This window comes from Alosa pseudoharengus, unplaced genomic scaffold (genome assembly GCF_046254945.1).
Source record: "Alosa pseudoharengus isolate Yale_2024_CS ecotype anadromous, Long Island Sound unplaced genomic scaffold, YU_APseudo_1.1 YU_APseudo_1.1_scf_13, whole genome shotgun sequence".
In the NCBI taxonomy this organism is placed as follows: Eukaryota; Metazoa; Chordata; class Actinopteri; order Clupeiformes; family Clupeidae; genus Alosa; species Alosa pseudoharengus.
This window is the reverse complement of record NW_027468598.1, coordinates 7,299,312-7,318,013: the sequence shown is the minus strand read 5'-3', so window position 1 is coordinate 7,318,013 and position 18,702 is coordinate 7,299,312. Positions and strand designations below refer to the sequence as shown.

Below are 18,702 nucleotides of genomic sequence, written 5' to 3'. Positions count from 1 at the left end.
GAAACATTTCAATATTCCCACCCACCACCCCCTTTTAGGGGAAAGATTACATTATGTGGATATAATGGAAACCTATGGAGCTGCATTGAAATGGGCAGGGAAAAGAATTTAGAATTCTTTGAACAAACGTGAATTCAAGGCACAAAATAAGGTTGGTGTAAGAGTTATCTGTGTGTTCCTGGGATTCATTCTAATTCCATCACTTATGTATTTCCTACAACTAGGAAAGATATGTGAGATAGCTATGTTGTACTGAAGTTCCACAGTTGGATAGCTAGCTAGCAAGCTATCCGTTTTACATTGGAGATTATGGTAAGCGTTAGCTACAAGCTAAATTCGTCCTCTCAACACTGGGGTATTGGAAACTAATTAGGTTCGTAGTGTACATAGTTTCGGCATGAGTCAGTTACATATACATATTTCTTTATAACTGTTGTGTAAAGTAAAAGGATTGAATGTCCTGTGAATCAATAACTAGATGTAACGTGTGACTGGTTGTCTTTTCCATTGGAATCAATAGCCACATTTGCATGTACATTTTTATTTCAATCTGATTGAAATGAATCTCATTATTGATTCATAGGTGCCAACTCTCACGCATTGGCCGTGAGATACACGCATTTGATTAGTTTCACACACTCACACGCCACACCCCCGATTTCTCACGCTGTGTCAGTGTCAACCCGGTCGGTCAGATGCGTGAAAAATGAGTTTAGCCTATCTATAGATCTACCTGTTGAGCCACGGTTATGCTTTTAGAGACGGTGAGAAGGTTCAAGAGCACCCCCTGTCTGTGGAATTTTCTAAATTTTCTCTCACTTGCGATGCTACTTCAGAAGCCATCCCAGGCGCATTCTCCCCGCATTTCCCCGGCTTCAGGTATGCTTTGAGTATTATTGAGTATTTTTCACGCTGAAGTGTCAACCTGGTATGTCAAATACCTGGCAGATGAGGTTCAACTAAACTAAACCTATACATATGATATCACACATTATATGAACGTGCGGAATCTAGGCTTTCCAATGATATTAGCGCCAAGTTGCTGTGATAAATGGTTCGAAAATTAACATTGAACCGACGTGCAATTTAGGCTAATCATATTTGCATTTTGCACACAGTGCACACCCATTACTCTCGGTTTAATATTTCACTAACCCTTCACACAACACGTGGCAAACCCAATATCACAATAAACAGCAAACTGTACCGAATACAAGGATATAAAGCATGCCTCTGTGCAATAAGTGGTTCCTGAGTAATCCGGTTTTGAAATTGCAACACATTTCTACATAGCCTCATTGGGGCGAAATTATAATGTATTCTAATGTAAACTAGAAAAGCATTTCCTGAAGGAAATACAGTGCATGAAAGTGCAAAAATATGATGTAAAATATCATACAGAGTAAAAACAAACTATATTGGTTGCTAAGTATATGAGGTTTAATATAGTTGGAATGACTGAACAGTTAAATAGGTGGATACTTTAGATGGTTAAATTATTTAGGTAGATAGTTGACGATAACTGACAGTTGGAATGGCTCTAATGTTTGCTAGCAGTTATGCTAACTGTGTTAACAATAATAATGCTAACCAAGTTACTATGCTAACTAGCATGCTAACAATGTTAAAATGCTAACTATGCCAACCATGTGACTTAGCTAACCTAGCTAATAATTTTTAGTAGTTATGCTAATTATGTTAACTAACATGCTAACATGTTAACTATGCTAACCATGTGACTTAGTTAACCTAGCTAATCATTTTTAGCAGTTATGCTAACTATGCTAACCATGTTACTTAGCTAACTTAGCTAATCATTTTTAGCAGTTTTGCTAAAAATGCTAACAATGCTAGCAATGTTAACTATGCTAACCATGCTAACTAGCTACAGTGGGTAGGAGTCATAGTTAATGACAAGTAACAGTTACAATGGCTGAACCAGACATGTGGACTCGAGTCACATGACTTGGACTCGAGTCATGATTTTAATGACTTCAGACTCGACTTGATCAAATTCGGCATGACTTGCGACTCGACTTGGACTTGAATACTATTCACTCGAGACTTGACTCGGACTTTGCCTCTTTGACTTGTAATGACTTGACATGTCTCGAGTCAAAAAATACATTTCCTGATCGTGGACCAGTCACCCCAGAGATGCTTTCACTTCCGCTACTAAAAAGCAGGCAGAGCACAGTGATCAGTGCTGCTGCTACCACCACACGCATCACGCACTGTGTGTAGGGCACCAAGAGACAGAGGAAGGACCAACATTAAATAAATAGTGGCTTTACTGCAAACTGATTTGCACTCTTGATAGAGAACGTTTACAATGTCAAAATGCACCAACAGCATGTTACATAAAGATGATACTTTTCGGGTCCTCTCCATTAAGATCCAAATTGAACGTAGGCCTATGCTAGCCTACTCCGTTTAATTGAGAACGCGTCTCAGCGCGCACAAAAGGGAGATAAAACGAGTGGCAGGTTCCAGCTGGACTGTCATTGTTGATGAAGACATTAATGCAAAAATATGAAGAAAATCAAATAACGAGACACAAATATTGATATAAGCCATATGCAAACATTCACATCATGCAGATATGGGTACATCCTGAAAAAGGAATAGCATGTAGGCTATGGCCATTACAATGACCATTACAACTAGCTGAATAACACAGGTGACTACTTCTATGTATGTATGTATGTATGTATATGTATATATACTTTTTTGATCCCGTGAGGGAAATTTGGTCTCTGCATTTAACCCAATCGGTGAATTAGTGAAACACAAACAGCACACAGTGAACACACAGTGAGGTGAAGCACACACTAATCCCGGCGCAGTGAGCTGCCTGCTTCAACGGTGGCGCTCGGGGAGCAGTGAGGGGTTAGGTGCCTTGCTCAAGGGCACTTCGGCCGCGGCACACTGGTCGGGGCTCGAACCGGCAACCCTCCGGTTACAAGTCCAGAGTGCTAACCAGTGGGCCACGGCTGCCCTTATGCCCTTCTGCATAATTTCATGGAGTGCTGAAATGTACACACATTTTTGAACATTTCTGAACTGTGAAATGTAGCATATGTTTTTGAGGTTGTGAACATATTGCAATATCACCATAACTATTCCAACTGTGTGTGCATGGTTATAATTCTGAAGTGCAAAATAGCTTAGGCTACAGCACAAATATTTCCATAAAAATAAGCAAGTCTGACCTCTGAATTTATTTTGAAAGTGCACCTGATTGATGCATTTAAAAGTTAAAATATACAAACATTTCTTAAATTCTTACAAAACACCCACCCACTTTTTAAAATTGTTAAGTTTGGACCCCCCCACTTTTGCCGTGCGAAATACCAGTGCTGTTTTCAGCATCTGTTTAGTGCTTCATTGTCATTTTCATTGGATTATCCCATTTGCGCGTAAATCGCTCATAAACTTTTTTTTTGTTGTTACACGCATTCTCCCATTCCGCTTCTGTCACACACAGTGACAAGCGCCAAATCCCCGCAGTGTTGAAGAGATCAGTCGTCCCCCTCACTTTTGATAAGGTAAAAAGCCTTATAAGTACGCCAAATAAATAATAACCTATAGTAGTGCTGGGCGGTATGACCAAAAATGTATATCACGGTATTTTTCAAAATTCTTACGGTTTCACGGTATATGACGGTATTTTTTTCCCCCATGCATAATCAGATGTTCACAGCATTTTCTACAGGTTGAGAGAGGAATTGCTGCAGTACACTGACTAAGGATGGTCTATTTTACTGTCATGATGTAGAATAACTCCACACTAGTGGTAATGCAGTTTTGCATGGCCCCAGAAAAGGATGCTGTTTACAAAGAGCCACTCATGATTCTAATGAAGAATCTAATCAGAATGCAAAGACAATTGCAGTCAAAATACAGAACTTTTACTGTGCAAATTTCACAAAAATCTTGTATCAAACCAATACAAAAAGTAGTGCAACTTGCAATAATTATACTTTTTTGAAAATTATACAATTTAAAATAAAATCTCTCTGCTAATATGCTTACTCTGTCAAATAGGCCTATTAGAAACATGCCTTATTGTTATGTGTGGTTTACATGACGTTAGTGGTAGGCTAACGTTAACTTCATGTGGATGTGGATGTCTTGTTAGCCTGCCATGAGCTTCGGTTCGGTTCGCTAGGCAAAACATTAACAAAAAAGTTCGTTTTGGTGCACTGATGAGTCAGGATCATTTCTAACTAGCCAGCTAGTATTGCTCAGTGCATGTCTATAACATGCTTTACTTGCTACCTGGATAATTTCAGCGAATATTCTTAAGGTGAGATGAATGATAAGAACATTAAACTTCACTGTGTTCGGTGGGTTGCTAACGACATCACCTACTAGCCAGCTAGTTACAGCTGTTGAACAATCTCAATAGAATTTTCGTGACGGTAAATCCAGAAAGGGTTAAAGCGGAGCTTGTAAACAAGGATCTTTGGTAAATCCCTTTCAATGCAGTATCCCTTAACGTTTTTCCTTAACTAAAGAAACAATTAAAGGTATCCTGTGCAACACCCTTAAATAAACCCCTTACCTAAGGATAAATTAAGCCTTAAGGGTCATACTTCAGGGGAAAAACTTTTTGTGTTTTGTGTTAACCCTCACTATGCCTCGCAGTGGCACCATGCGTGCGTGTGAAAAAAGTCCCGTCTGAAACACTGTCGCGCGGCGCAGCGTTCCAAACGTTGTGTAATCAAATACACCGGTATGGCGGTATATTAAAAATTCATATCATAACGAAAATATACACCGGCAGGGGCGCAGGAGATATTTTGAAAGTGAGGGGGACCAAATTGTGAACACAAACCCATAGTGAAATCAGATTTCCAGTCTCCAGATATCGGATCGCCACCTCTGGCCCACTTTTGACCATCATATTTTAAACTTGCCAGAATATTAAACCCAGTACACTACGGGTGACCCGTATTCGGGCAAATACAGTGCCCCCCACCTCCCCCCAACAACCCCCATTCATTTCTTTGCACCTTATCATGAACTACCATAGTCATGCTATATACCATTTTAAAGCTGAGAAACTCAAGAATCGATATATGTAAAGCTTTCCATGAATTAACATATATTTCGTGTGTAAAATATAAGTTTATCCCGATATATAACATATCAGAATACCCCCCTCCACCACCCCCCAAAGTTGCTGCGTTCATATTTTGTCACTTGTCTGTATGGCCGTACCAATAAGTTAGCCCAGCATGCTTGGTCTTGAAATTTTCGTAAGAATCCATAGATGTAAAATATCTACATTGTTATATTGCCAATATATTGAGTAGTTGTACACGCCAGTACAAACAAAACAGATACATACGAAAAGAAGCGAAGTAAACACTTATTTTTCGCGGAAATCCAGATATTTCGGTTTTACTTCCATTATTGTCGCTGGATTCACGGTACTCCGTGAGTTCACGAGGCTCTTCTGATTCCATCGATACCCATTACATGTCTGTAGGACCAATGAGAGTCGAGATAGATGCCATCAAAGCCAATGAGTCACGTAAGCGATGAATCTGACAACCAGTCTTTGAATGGTCATAGCACTGCGTCTGAGTGAGCCAATGAGATGGGACCTAGATGTCCGTGTAGCCAATGAGAGCTTTCTTTAGACATGTGACACATCGTCACATTCTACTTCCCTGTAGGCTAAACTCAAGGCGCATAGCCCATGCGTAACCAGATTCCGAAGCAGTGGTTTGGAAGTTTGTTACTAAACAAGCAAGAGACATGTTTTTGAAGGTTTTTGTTCGTAAAACATGCCAAAGAGACAAAAAAAAGACGAAACATGTCGAAGAACCCGAGGACATTGAAGATCTGGAGGACATCGATGAAGGAGAAGAAAGCAATTTCTCGGAATGCGACTCCGAGGAGGAGCAGAACTTTTTAGCTGGGAAGGACCCCGATTTTGAGCTGTGAGTAGACTACTTATATCCATATACAGTTACAGATACAGTTTAGTTTGCTTTTGTAATGTTTAGTGCATAGTTTTTCATTTAGCTTTGTTTCATAGTGTGAACAGTGTGAACAGTGTTCTGGTACCTGGGGGGGAGGGGAGTTAGGTGAGAATGCAGTGTGTGTTTGTGTGTGTGTGTGTGTGTGTAAAAGAGAGAGCAGGGGGAGGTGTGACCTGAGTACACACATTTATATCATTTGTATAAGTTGCTGGGAAGGGTTTTCATATACTTTAGTGGGTCTGAGCCTAACTTCCATCTGTACAATTGTTTCAGTGACAGCGATGAAGACTGGGCCCCGCCAAGCAAAAAAACAAGAGCTGAGGATCGATCCTGTGTCTGAGGAAGAGGAGCCGGTGGCCGAGACTATTTCAGTTGTTCATAACACGTTCCATTTTGTTGACCGTGGTTGCCAACACAAATACATTTCTATTGCATTGAATGTGAATCATTTGATGTTTCGTTTGCCAGGGTATTGTTATTTTTTACCTTTGTTTCATTTTATAATACAAATGTTCACTGCATTACCTTGTTTGTCCTTTTTTCATGGAAATCTCAAAGGCGTAGGAGCAAAAGTAAGAGTTTCAGGTCAGATAATGCTTCTCTGGACTCATGGCACAGCCACTGCAAAGCACTCCAGGTACAAGCAACATGACACAGAGAGTGTAACCTTTCATTTGACACCAAGATCATGGTTCTACATAAAGGGGTTCTTGTATAGGAAGCATTTTAGTTTTGGGTAACCAAAGGTCCTTTTGGAGTCTCCAAATGGACACTTAGCAAAACGCATGTGTATGCCCACACAAATATGGGTCCCACACAGTCATACTTCATCCTATAAGGATCTACTTTGACATACAGATTCACAAGACCTGGTAGTGGGCCTTAGTGGTGTTTTCAAGAGAACATAAGTGACCAAGAGGGCAGAATGTGGTCATTTCTAGAGATGTACATAACCGCCTATAAAAAAAACTATCATTCTACCCTTTGCCACTCTCTGATAGTTCATCACACAGTCAATCTATTGGTACCAAAAAATTCTACAAGGCCTTAGCTTTCCAAAGAGGTCAGGCACTTGATTGTAAGTCAAAGTATGTGGCAACAGGGCCATTTTAAGTAGGCGGTGTGCAATTTCGAGGAAAAACTCAAAATAGGGGTGGAAATGTATAAGGTTAAGATAATACCATAGATTGTTTTCAAAATATTGTTTGATTAAAATTGTCAAAACTGTGAGATGAGCACAACACCAGATCTGCCCTCAGACCAGCTTCTTGCTATGTGCTATGTGCAATTACTAGTATTTTTTTTTAATTTATTTTACACTACTTGGGCCAATGGTAGAATACTCTAAAAGCAACACGATGTTGATATTTTATGAAGCCATGAATGAATCATCATGCCCATGATCCAAACATAGACTACATGATCAAATAGCCTAGGCCTACAGTACCTAAATTGTCTGGTATAAACCAAATCAACTCTCCACTATGTGTCTGCAGTTAATATTTATGCAATGTTAGAACATGTTGGCTTAACAAGTTCCCAGTCCAGAACACACAGAAAATTGAAACAGAAAGTTGCCTTTATAATCAACTATTTGTTCCAACAGCATTTAAACAAAGCATTTATAAAATTGAAAAAAAACAATATTACATAAGAAGTAAAATAAAATACTGTTACTGTAGTAATTGTACCACATTATCCCAAGCTTCAAAGAGCTCCCCATGTCTGTGACAGCCAGACGTGACACCGTTAAATTCTCAGCTTGTTTATACCCCACACTGAACGCGTAAGAAAGGCCCACACTCTGGGGTGTGGTCGCCTACTCTCTGGGATTTATGCACCAAGGTAACTGAAGTATCCAATTTGTGTCTTGAAATTATGTTTGAAATAAATGTCTTAGAACAAAAACTTTAGGTAGGCCTATATACTTGTATTTTATAGTTAGGCTAGTGCAGGGGTGGGCAAACTGCGGCCCGCGGGCCGGATCCGGCCCGCCAAGTACTTTCATCCGGCCCGCTGAGCATTTCATTTGGTTATCAGGCTGCTCGCTATTTTTTTCTGCGATAGAGATGACGTTGGTTAGCTTTACTGCAAACTGCTTTTCACTCTCCTTAGAGAACGTTTACAATGTCAATGTCAAAACATCATGTTAAATAGAGATAACATCATGTTAAACTAAGTTAACTCTTAGCTATCTCCTTTGCAGCAGATCTAACGTGAACATGCGATCCATTTAATTGGGAACGCGTCTGCACTCACGAGAGGGAGAGAGAGCCGCAGGTTCCAGCTGGCTTGTCATTGTTGATAATTGATATCTCCTTATAAGAAACTTTTAAAAGGAAATCATGAAGGCAGCCGTAGTTCCCACTACTGACCATTTAAAAAGTGTGAGAGGGCCTTACCGTAGCAGGCAGAAGATCATTGAAAAATAAACGTGAATTAAAGCGACTGTCTTAAAGCGACAGTGCACAATTTATACATTTGTTAAACAGCATACAATTAGCAGTATTTTTAAGCAATTCATATGTTAAAAGAAATATTTTGTCATACTAAATTATAGGCTATAAAAAAATGTATTTTTTTATGTGTGTGTCGTGGGGGGGGGGGGGGGGTGTTGTTGTGCAGCCCGCCGGCCAATTTTCAAAACCCAGTGTGGCCCTTGAGCCAAAAAGTTTGCCCACCCCTGGGCTAGTGAAAACGAGTTGATCAGTAGGCTAGTTGAGTTTGTTATTAATAAACATAACAGCTAATGTCATGTTGAGCAGGAGATAGGCTACCATAAATCCTCAAATTATGCCCGGGTCCGGGATTGATTCTATTTATAGCCGGACACAGGGCTCGAATTATCTTTTTGTCTTTAAGGGGGTCTCTCTATCTCATAAAAAGTTGACACACCCCGCGCATAGCCTAACAAGGCGATACAATGAAATAGCCTAGGCGCAAGTGGCGCTTTTGCGCAGTACAGTATATGCACACGGTAGGCCTAGGCTTTACCTTGACACACACATACAACAGACATAGCTTTTTCATAGAAATTGATTACTTTTAATTTATTTCAACATATTATTGATTATAATAGTCCATATCTCATTTCAATTTCACAATACAAAGAAATAGACTAAACGATTTAGTCTGTGCCATTCTCAATTTCACAACGTAACTCATTTAAACCAGACCACCGTCTCAGATAGGCTATCCTCAGTGTCAAACACAATAATGCATGTAGTGTAACTTATACACAGGGGAAAAAGCACTAACTGGCAGAAATGAATAAAGCCAGCCAAACTATGTTCTAGTAGGCTAATGTGTTGAACCGTGGAAAATTAATAGACAAACAATTTTGGAGTTTGCACTGAGATATTGTCGGGTAGCCATTGAATATTCCGACATCAGAGATTGCTAACAGGTGTTTCAAAATAGCTGGGAACTTTCCGGAGCTCTGAATGGCAGAGGATAGCTAGATCATCAGACAACACAATCATTGTAGGCTGCATTATGGGCCATAATGTATGGCTTTGTCAATCAACATTCCAACTTTTCAGAACGTATCAAACCACGTAGGCTAGCCCAATGAACGCCTATGCAGATTTGCGAGTGCTGTCAAATCGATACGGTTTGCTCATATAGTCTAGTGGTGTGGTGGTGAAGTGTCATGCTGCGTTCAAGAGCGTAGTGTAGGTCTACGTCCCGTAGTAGCCTATATTTTAATTTAACGTCTTTAATGGTAAGAGATCGCACAGGGATAGATAATGAGCGGTTGTTTAAGATTAAATTACAATGCCAGACACCTTCAGATATGAGAGACCCCCTCAGGTTTTTGACTTTGTTGCTTTCATGGGAGCTAGTCGTCACTAGCACTCTCCAACACACGTTCTCAAGCTCATTGTCTTGCCGCCCCTTTCGAGCTAATTGCCAGAGGCTGAAGCCTACTACATTTAATAAAAATAAAAAAACTTGGCTATGCAAAATGGTTTCTATTACAGCACAACCCCTATTCAATGAATGGCTGCCTTGTCTCGCAATAAACAGCGGTGGAAATCCCGACACTTTTTCAACTGCATGAAACATAACAGTGAACCATCAAATATCTCCCAGAGTTCAGTGCCCATCAGTCCCAACATTTAGCAATATAATCAAACAGTCCAAAAGTAAATTAGATCCCAAACCAAACCGAAAATGTTATGCTTTTGATGGCCAACCAGTATGCCGCTCCAAACGAAAAGCATCTCTAATGATGGTTGTTAGACAAACTGGCTTCAGATATCCAACAGAGTGAATATGAGATTGTGCAGTCTTACAGTACTGTAGATGGCTGTGGTTAGTGATGTGATGCTGTTAATGGGGAGTTTTACATAGTTAGCGCAAACCCTATAGGTTATTATTTATTTAGCGTATATAAGGCTTTTTTTCCTTATCAAAAGTGAGGGGGACGATGGCCGTCTCTTCAGCACTGCGTGGGACACATCCCCCACGTCCCCCGTGCCTCCTGCGCCCCTGTACACCGGTATACGCTAGGCTAGGTAAAACTCCCCATTAACAGCATCACGTCACTAACCACAGCTAAGACTGCACAATCTCTATTCACTCTGTTGGATATCTGAAGCCAGTTTGTCTACTTAGATACTGTAAATCCTCAAATTATGGCCGGGGTCTTAAGACAAAGTACAGGCCTTTAGGGGCAGGATTGTATTCGAGACAGCCCTTTATTTCTTATGCGAGTTTTATTTTGAGACATGCGTTTCTTGGAGCGGCATACTGGTAGGCCTTCAAAAGCATGACATTTTCGGTTTAGTTTGATATTTAATTTACTATTGGACTGTTTGATTATATTGTTAAATGTTGGGACTGATGGGCACTGAAATCTGGGGAGGTATTTGATGATCACTATTACGTTCCATGTAGTTGAAAGAGTGTCGGGATTTCAAACAAACCATCCGCTTTCATGCGTTCATTGAATGTCCGCGGTGCTGTTATGGAAACCCTATTGAATAGCCAAGTAGCCTATATATTGAGTTATTTTTAAATTATGCATGATTTACTTTTTATTAATTTCATAGGCTGGCTTTATTTTGTTATATAGAAGTATCTAAATAACCTGTTAAAATGTACCAGAATTCAGGAAATTGCATCTAGTCCAAAAAAAAAATGTAACATTGGTATCAAAGATCCCTTTGATACCAATGTTAATTAAACTCTGGGACCCTGGTCCCAGGGATGGATTACTGCACGGGCCTTCCGGGCCCAGGCCCAGGAGCCCAAGGTGTCAGGGGGCCCTGAAGCCCAAGCCTTTGCATGGAATCATTGCCTCAATATCAACACATCAGGATGTAGGCCAGGGGTATTCAATTAATCTTCAGCGAGGTCCAGTTACGGAAAATTTCCTCAAGCAAAGGTCCGGAGCATCATAATGTTTAACGTGCGTGTTTAGGCTATGTATATGTATACGTATAATATTAGGATGGATGGATGGAGCCTAGTTGTAGATAGATAGATAGATAGATACTTTATTGATCCCCAAGGGGAAATTCAAGAAATAGAAGATTGTAGGCCTAGGCCATGTTTAATGTGAAATAAAATAAGTAGCCTAAAAGGCAACATTCGAAATGAGGAGAAATAAGGCAAGATAAGAGTAGCCTAATTGGGGAGAAAAACTGAGTAGCCTTGGCTATTTTTAAGATCTTAACGTGAACTTAAAATAAAATTTGAGCTGAAACAAGGATGGATATTCCACAGCTGGTTCCTTGAACCCATTAATCAGCAAGTTTAATTACATTTTTTAATTTTTTTATGTTGACCCGAAATCCTGGAAACCCAGGAATATCACGTTGTTGGGCAGTGAATGCATGTAGGCTTAACTAGATTGTGGTGGATCATATTGCCTTCTTAAATCGTAAAATATTCTGTGGTCTCAGTTCACTGTTGAATGGGCCTAGCCTACACTATGCTTGCTCAAAATATATGTTTTGTCTAGTAGAGGTGCTTCAAATTGGCGCTTAAAATCGCCTGTCTCAGAATATATAGAAGAGGTCCAGGGCAATTCCGTGCAAAACTGTCACATCCATATTTAGTTGGCGTTAACGTGACAGTTTTGCGTGGTATTGCCCCCGTATCGTTATATAAAGCTCTGTTCTCGCTGTCTAGCTTTCTCCTCTTTGAGCAATCGATGATTTGAAAATAACTTACGTATCGTTAACTTAGATATCCATCTGATTGTTTCTCGTCCCGTCTCCTCTCGCTCGTTTCAGGCTATCAGTCTCTTCTCCATAGTAGGCTACTTTACTCACTGACTCGACTTTATCAGAATTCACAGATTTCACTGGCTGAGTAGCAGCAAGCGAAATGATGGTTCCTGAAGCTCCTGAAATAAATGCTGTTATCCTAACCAACGAAACATTTAGCGCAGCTTTGAAATCTAACGTGGAAATTTAAATTAGGCTATTATGGTCTGGGTCCGGATAGGATCACGTCACGTCACGTCACGACTCGGACCGCGGTCCGCCATTTGGTGATGGCTGATGTAGGCTATGAATCTGATTGAATTTAGTATTGCCCATCCCCAAAATGCACCAGAATACAGGAAATCACATTAAACAAATTAAAAAAATTCTGGGGGAGTACCCCCAAACCCCCCTTCCACATATGCGACAATTAGTGGGGAGCCCTTAATACATCTGGGCCCAAGGGCCCGAAAGTTCATAATCCGTCCATGCCTGGTCCCTACACCTGAGAACCACTGATGTACGTTTTTTTTACTGTACGGTATAATGCTGAATGAGCCAAACAAAAATTTCCGCAGCAAAATTTTGGTTGGCCCCACCAAATCTCACTCCAAGGTTTTTTGAAAAGTTGGCAGCCCTGTTAATGATTTCAACCAACCTGTTTACATGAACGCTAAATAATCGGCATAATTGGCATTTTGTCTGCGTTTACATTTACCATGAGCAAGATCCTTGATGAGAGATGAGAGCTTTGGTTCTTGCACAAGAGACTTTGATTTTTGCTTGTGACATTAAAAGGACACTACTTCGAATTTCAAATGTCTACTCCTGTGGAAAGGTATCTCAAAAATAAATAACAATATGAATCAGGGCTTTGAACCGATTTTTTTTTTCCCCAATCGGTTCGTTCCGAACAGAAACGGAATTATAACGTTTCCGGTTATGAGTTCCACCAATAAATTGACGTTCCCGAACCGGTTAGAACAAAAAAATACTGTTCCCGGAACGGTTAATTTCTTTCCTGTCAGCTGTTTAATGCTATAGAATTATGTCACATCTTTCTCATCCAGCTTAAACCAAATGTAATAATATTACAACCATTATTAAATAATAATAATTATATTATTAATAATATTAATAATTAAATAGGCCTACAATTATTTCAAATGTGTAGTTTATTGTTAAAAGAGAAAATTTCCACACAAACGTAACGACATTATTAAGACACGTGGTTATGCCACTCGGGCAACAACAAATTCCAACTGTCGGGGGAAAGGCCATCCAGAAGGCCTACTCATACGTAACAAGTCTTTTGTTTTGTCTTGCTTAGGCCTACTTGCAATTAGGCCTGTTTCATCAGGTAGGGCCTATTGTTTATCAACAAACATAGCCTACTAATTATAGCCTACTAAATGTTCGCTAGTCCATCATTAACGTGGAGTCGACAAATATAGCTATTGATATTGTGTTTGGAATGAGCGTTTTAATTAACGATGGATCGTAATTTACCTCTTATTTAAGATGTGGAGTGGAGACTTTGTAATCCACCGCTCTCTCTCCATTCAGTCAGCAAATGTCTGATGTGATGTCACACAGGAAGTGAACCTCAGCCGTCATGGTATCGTGCGCAGGAAAATAATTACTTTTTTTTTTTAGTTAATTAGGCAACGGAAACTTTGAGGAACGAAATAAAACCGATATTAACTGGTTACCATTATTTTTAAATAAGTGTTCCTGTTCCAGAACATAAAAAATAATAACGTTTCCGGTTTCGTTTCTGTTCCCTGTAAAATACAAAAAGTTCCCGGTTTTCGTTTTCGTTCCTTGAACCGGTTCAAAGCCCTGATATGAATTGACTTCATCAGCTTAGCTGCGTAGTGCTAGTTGTTTACTCGTGGCAATGATTGCTAAAGAGAGAAAAGTAATCCTTTTTAGCTTACAGTGCCAGGTGCTTTCTGCTTCCTCTCTGAACTGTAGAATTACAAGCCCACTTCTGTTTACAGAAAAAAAAAAACATATTTTTTGGTTGGAACCAACATTTCGAGTTTTGAACAAGTTTATTATTGGTCGAAATACTTCAAACAGTGGACATCTGGAGCGAATACCAGAGCAGTCAACAGTTTTCTGTCGATCTGTGTGTGTGTGTCTGTGTGTCTGTGTGTGTAAGCACAAACAATAGAGTCTAATACAGTCATCATCTTTTTATTTAGTCAACCTGAAGGTCCAGCTACATTGAATTAGTTTGAAATCCCTATGGCCCTATTGACATTCAGTCCCTAGATTATAGTAATATTTATGATCAAGATAAAGGTTTACAATATTGCAGTGAACACCTCTGTTGTGAAGATATAAAGGGAAATTAATTAGAACTGACAGGTATTTGTTTTGAAGTCCTGCAATATTTAATATTGAATATCACTGGATGTTTTTCCAATGACATGTTTTTTAGTGTTCAAGTCTGGTTTTAGTAAAATAATATAGCACTTTGGTAGGAAAATACAAAATAATAAACCAGAACTTGAAGCTAAAATAGCAAATATCTCCACTGCCACTGTAAGTTTTCCAGGAGAGCTGACATAAGCTGGTATGAAGCTGATCCAAACGGCACAGAATATCAACATACTGAAAGTGATACATTTGGCCTCGTTAAAGTTATCAGGAAGTTTGCGAGCTAGGAAGGCCAGTATGAAACACATCACAGCAAGGATTCCTATGTAACCCAAAACCGCCCAGAAACCTAGAGCTGACCCAAGCTCACACTCAAGAATAATCTTTTCCTGATAAAGGTTCATGTTTCTGTAAGGAAATGGAGGGGATATAGTTAACCAAAGGGCACAGATCAGCACTTGAATGAGTGTGAAACCAACAACACTGAGTCTCTGTTGCAGAGGCCCAAACCACTTCATGACATTACTGCCTGGAAGAGTGGCTCTGAAGGCCATTAACACCACTATTGTTTTCCCCAGAACACAGGAGATGCAGAGAACAAAGGTGATCCCAAACGCTGTGTGACGCAACATACAGGACCACTCAGAGGGCCGACCAATGAAAGTAAGAGAGCAAAGGAAACACAGAGTCAGTGAGAAGAGCAGTAAAAAGCTCAGCTCTGAGTTGTTGGCTCTAACAATAGGTGTCTCTCTGTGGAAATAAAAAATGATTGCAGTCATCATTGTGAAGAGGGCTCCTAATGAAGCAAACCATGCTAGTAGTATCCCCATCACCTCATGATATGACAAGTATTCTATCTCTTTTGGGATGCAGGCATCTCCTCTCTTGTTGGACCAGTACTCGCCTAAGCACTGCATACAATCAGCAGAATCTGGAGGGGCAAAATAAAAATGACCAGGTTTACTTTCCCCGTTAAAAGAGGTAGTTTGACTAATCATTAATTGTTTGCATAGTATGTATGATACATCCAGTCATATCACTTGGACAGCTGTAAAAAAGCTAAATGGTGTAGTCTTAGAAATCTGAAAAAGAAAAAGACTGGTGAATGGGGTCATTTACAGTATGCATCACCTGTATTATTGCTAATCTCGCCTGGTGGACATGGTACACAGTCGTAGCAGCAGACAGGTCTGCCTTTCTGTACAGCTTTCCTAGTGCCCGGAGGACAGCTCTCACTGCACACAGACACAGGCACCTGGAACAGACACAGATGTGTATGTTTATACATCGTGTCATTCACATTCATCTTTTAACCATTATGTAAAATGCCTCCAGCATCCCGGGTAGCAGTGTGACCTGGCCCCGGTTTGGTACAGATCGGCACCAAATCAGGCCCAGATCCCCTCGCTGCTTTCTATTTAATGTTTAAAAGTTGTGTGTTTACCTCTTTGTGCCCTCCGCCCCACTTAATGTTTATGTTAGTCATTCTGAACTGCTGATCTTTAGGCAAGAACCCATCATAACGGCCAATTATGTCAACGTCTGTGGTTCCTTTTCTGATGTTTCTTAAATTTATCAATTCATATCTTGCTGGTGAATCTCCATTGCTATCAAAAAACATTTGCTCACCATCGGGCATGGCAAAATTCACAGATTGCAGGTAATGCAAAACCTTAGAATAGAAATAGAAATGTCATGATAAGGGGGCTTATCACATCTCATATTATTAGTCACAGTAATCTTGCCAAGAATGAATGAAAATACTGCATGTTCCTTTCTAATGAAATTATATTGCTCACCTGCCATGATTGAATCTGTGTGGGTATAGCACAGGTGCCATTGATAAAGGGCCCTTTTCCAGGCTGACAGGTGTGGATATTGTGTAATGCATGTGCCACAGCATAAACAGCTTTATAAACGTTATTGGTAAACCTTAGTTCAGACACATCAGTAAACTGATTTTTGACATTTTTGAGATGCTCAGATCCATTGCACTGTTTTCTAGCATCATTTTCCATTGGTGGATTCAAAGAACAGTCAAAGACAGATTCCCAGAAGTCTCTCAGGAAAAGACTGTTAGGATACTTGGAAGGGTGTAGGCTCTGTAGAAAAGGTCCCAGACCGGGAATCTGTGCCTTGCTGACAGTAAATCCTACAGATCCAATGAGAACAGTGTGCCCTTCACTGTCTGTAAGGGAATCATCTGTGAGCCATGCTTCACTGCCAACCCACTGCAGACCAGAAATGTTTTGTCGGTGCAGTTCTGCCACTAACACTTTGATCTCCCTGTGAGACATGAAGGTAACAATCACTTTTGATGTGGAGTTTTGTATGACATCTACTATTCTTAGAAGCTCATGTTTTGGTCCTGTTATTTCAAAAGCCTCATTATACTCAATACACACTCCTTCCTCTTTTGCTGCTCTCATAAAACCAGCCATCCCATTGATGCCATAATCATTTGCATTGCTTATGGCTCCAACCCAGATCCAGCCAAAGTGTCTGACAAGTTGAGCTAGAGCTCTGCTCTGGTAGTAGTCGCTGGGAATGGTTCTGAAGAAGGAGGGGAATTCTTTTCTGTTACTCAAGCAAGGGCATGTTGCAAAGTGGCTGATCTGTAAGGTCATCAAACACAGGACTATGAGATTTGTTATCCTCATGAAACTAAGAACAAACATACATCCATCAGTGATTGCAATTATGAAATTAATTTGCCCTGTAAGTCTTACCACTGGTATCTGAAACTGCCCAATTACTCTGGCAAATCCTATTGTTGGTGTTGACCCAGAATGTCCAATTATTGCTTGTATGGCATCTGGTTTAGTACAGTTTTCTGTCCTCTGCTGACCATTTATCAAATTCATGGCTGCCTTTAGTATATCCATGGTGCCACAGTCATCATAAATCTTGTATCCCAAAGAGATCCCAGGCAAAATATCAGGGTTTCTGTTTATTTCTTCTATTGCAAAAATAACAGTATGAGCAAACTTGAATTCTCTGAAATTGAAACTGAAGATTTTTGATTAGTTGCATAATTTTAATCATCAGGTATAGAGAACCATCCACCACTTGTTCAACAATATAACTCTTTTTTTTTAACAAAAGTAGCAACATATATTAAAAAAAATTTGGTATACCTACTTTTTGCATTGGCGTCTATCTGGCATATTGATGAAAGTGTCCACTATTTGATCTTGCTCAGTGCGGAAGGAAAAAATTCCCCCAATGACAAAGTCTCCATCTTTTTCGTATTCAGGTAGCTCTGCTTGGCCCAATAGGCTGCACTTGGGCTCCTTTGCTTGGATCACAAGACCCAGGAGTATATGCACCAGCAGCCGCATGGCACTGTGCATCTGTCCCCAAATCCAGGCCCTAACTTATATAGTATGGGCTCTGCATCTCAACACCTGCCACCACTAGAGTGCATCACCTATCAGGTGCACAAATGTGAAAGAAGTTGCCCTGGGAATAAGAAAAAAACAACAACTAAACAATCACAGAAATCACACGCTTTTACTCATTGTTGGAATAAGCTTATTTTCCAGTGTAAGTAGTGTTAGGAAACCCACAATATATGTGCAGGTGCCAATATTAAACAGAATTAATACAGAATTAATGGACGAGGGCGAGAGGCAAAAAACTCCCCGACGTGCAGCAGCCTCAGCCCAAGTCCATTAATTCTGTATCACAGGACACCTCAAAGGCCGTTATTCCGCTTATCACCCGGTTGCCACTATAGGCAATAGTCATGCCTTTATAACACGCAAAGGAAACAAGCGGTTCCATTTAAAAAGTAGCCAATTTGTTCAGTTTGTTGTACAACTTTCTTTGGCCCTTTAACAGCGATAGCATGGACAGTTAGTTTTTTTTACAGTTGATTCCATTGTTGTGAAGCCTGCTTCCAGGCTCAACCGTCGTCCTACTATGGTTGTTATAGTAACCATTCATAAGCATTGATATGGAATGGTGATTCAACTTTTTTTACCAGATCTACTTCATTTGCCTTCTTTAATGTCATGAACGCAAGTAGCCATATGCTTTGACACCCTTTAACGGAAGCATCAGATAAATCCCCTATGTATGTGCTTCCTGTTTCTGGC

The 18,702-nt window shown here is 40.1% G+C and overlaps 1 protein-coding gene and 1 long non-coding RNA gene across 2 annotated transcripts; one reads left to right on the top strand and one right to left on the bottom strand.

The window, feature by feature from the left end:
• The first annotated feature begins 5,692 nt into the window (after positions 1-5,692).
• Positions 5,693-6,517, top strand: LOC143121077 (uncharacterized). Its single transcript, XR_012986395.1, has 2 exons — positions 5,693-5,954; positions 6,270-6,517. It is a non-coding gene; the product is annotated as an uncharacterized LOC143121077 (long non-coding RNA).
• An 8,099-nt stretch (positions 6,518-14,616) lies between these two features.
• LOC143122254 (extracellular calcium-sensing receptor-like) lies at positions 14,617-17,943 on the bottom strand. The gene is made up of 6 exons (XM_076283110.1): positions 17,744-17,943; positions 17,332-17,611; positions 16,402-17,217; positions 16,047-16,274; positions 15,734-15,857; positions 14,617-15,533 (listed from the first exon to the last, which is right to left on the bottom strand). Exons 1-6 carry the CDS (start codon positions 17,941-17,943, stop codon positions 14,617-14,619), a joined length of 2,565 nt encoding a protein of 854 aa, XP_076139225.1.
• Between the last annotated feature and the right edge of the window lie 759 nt (positions 17,944-18,702).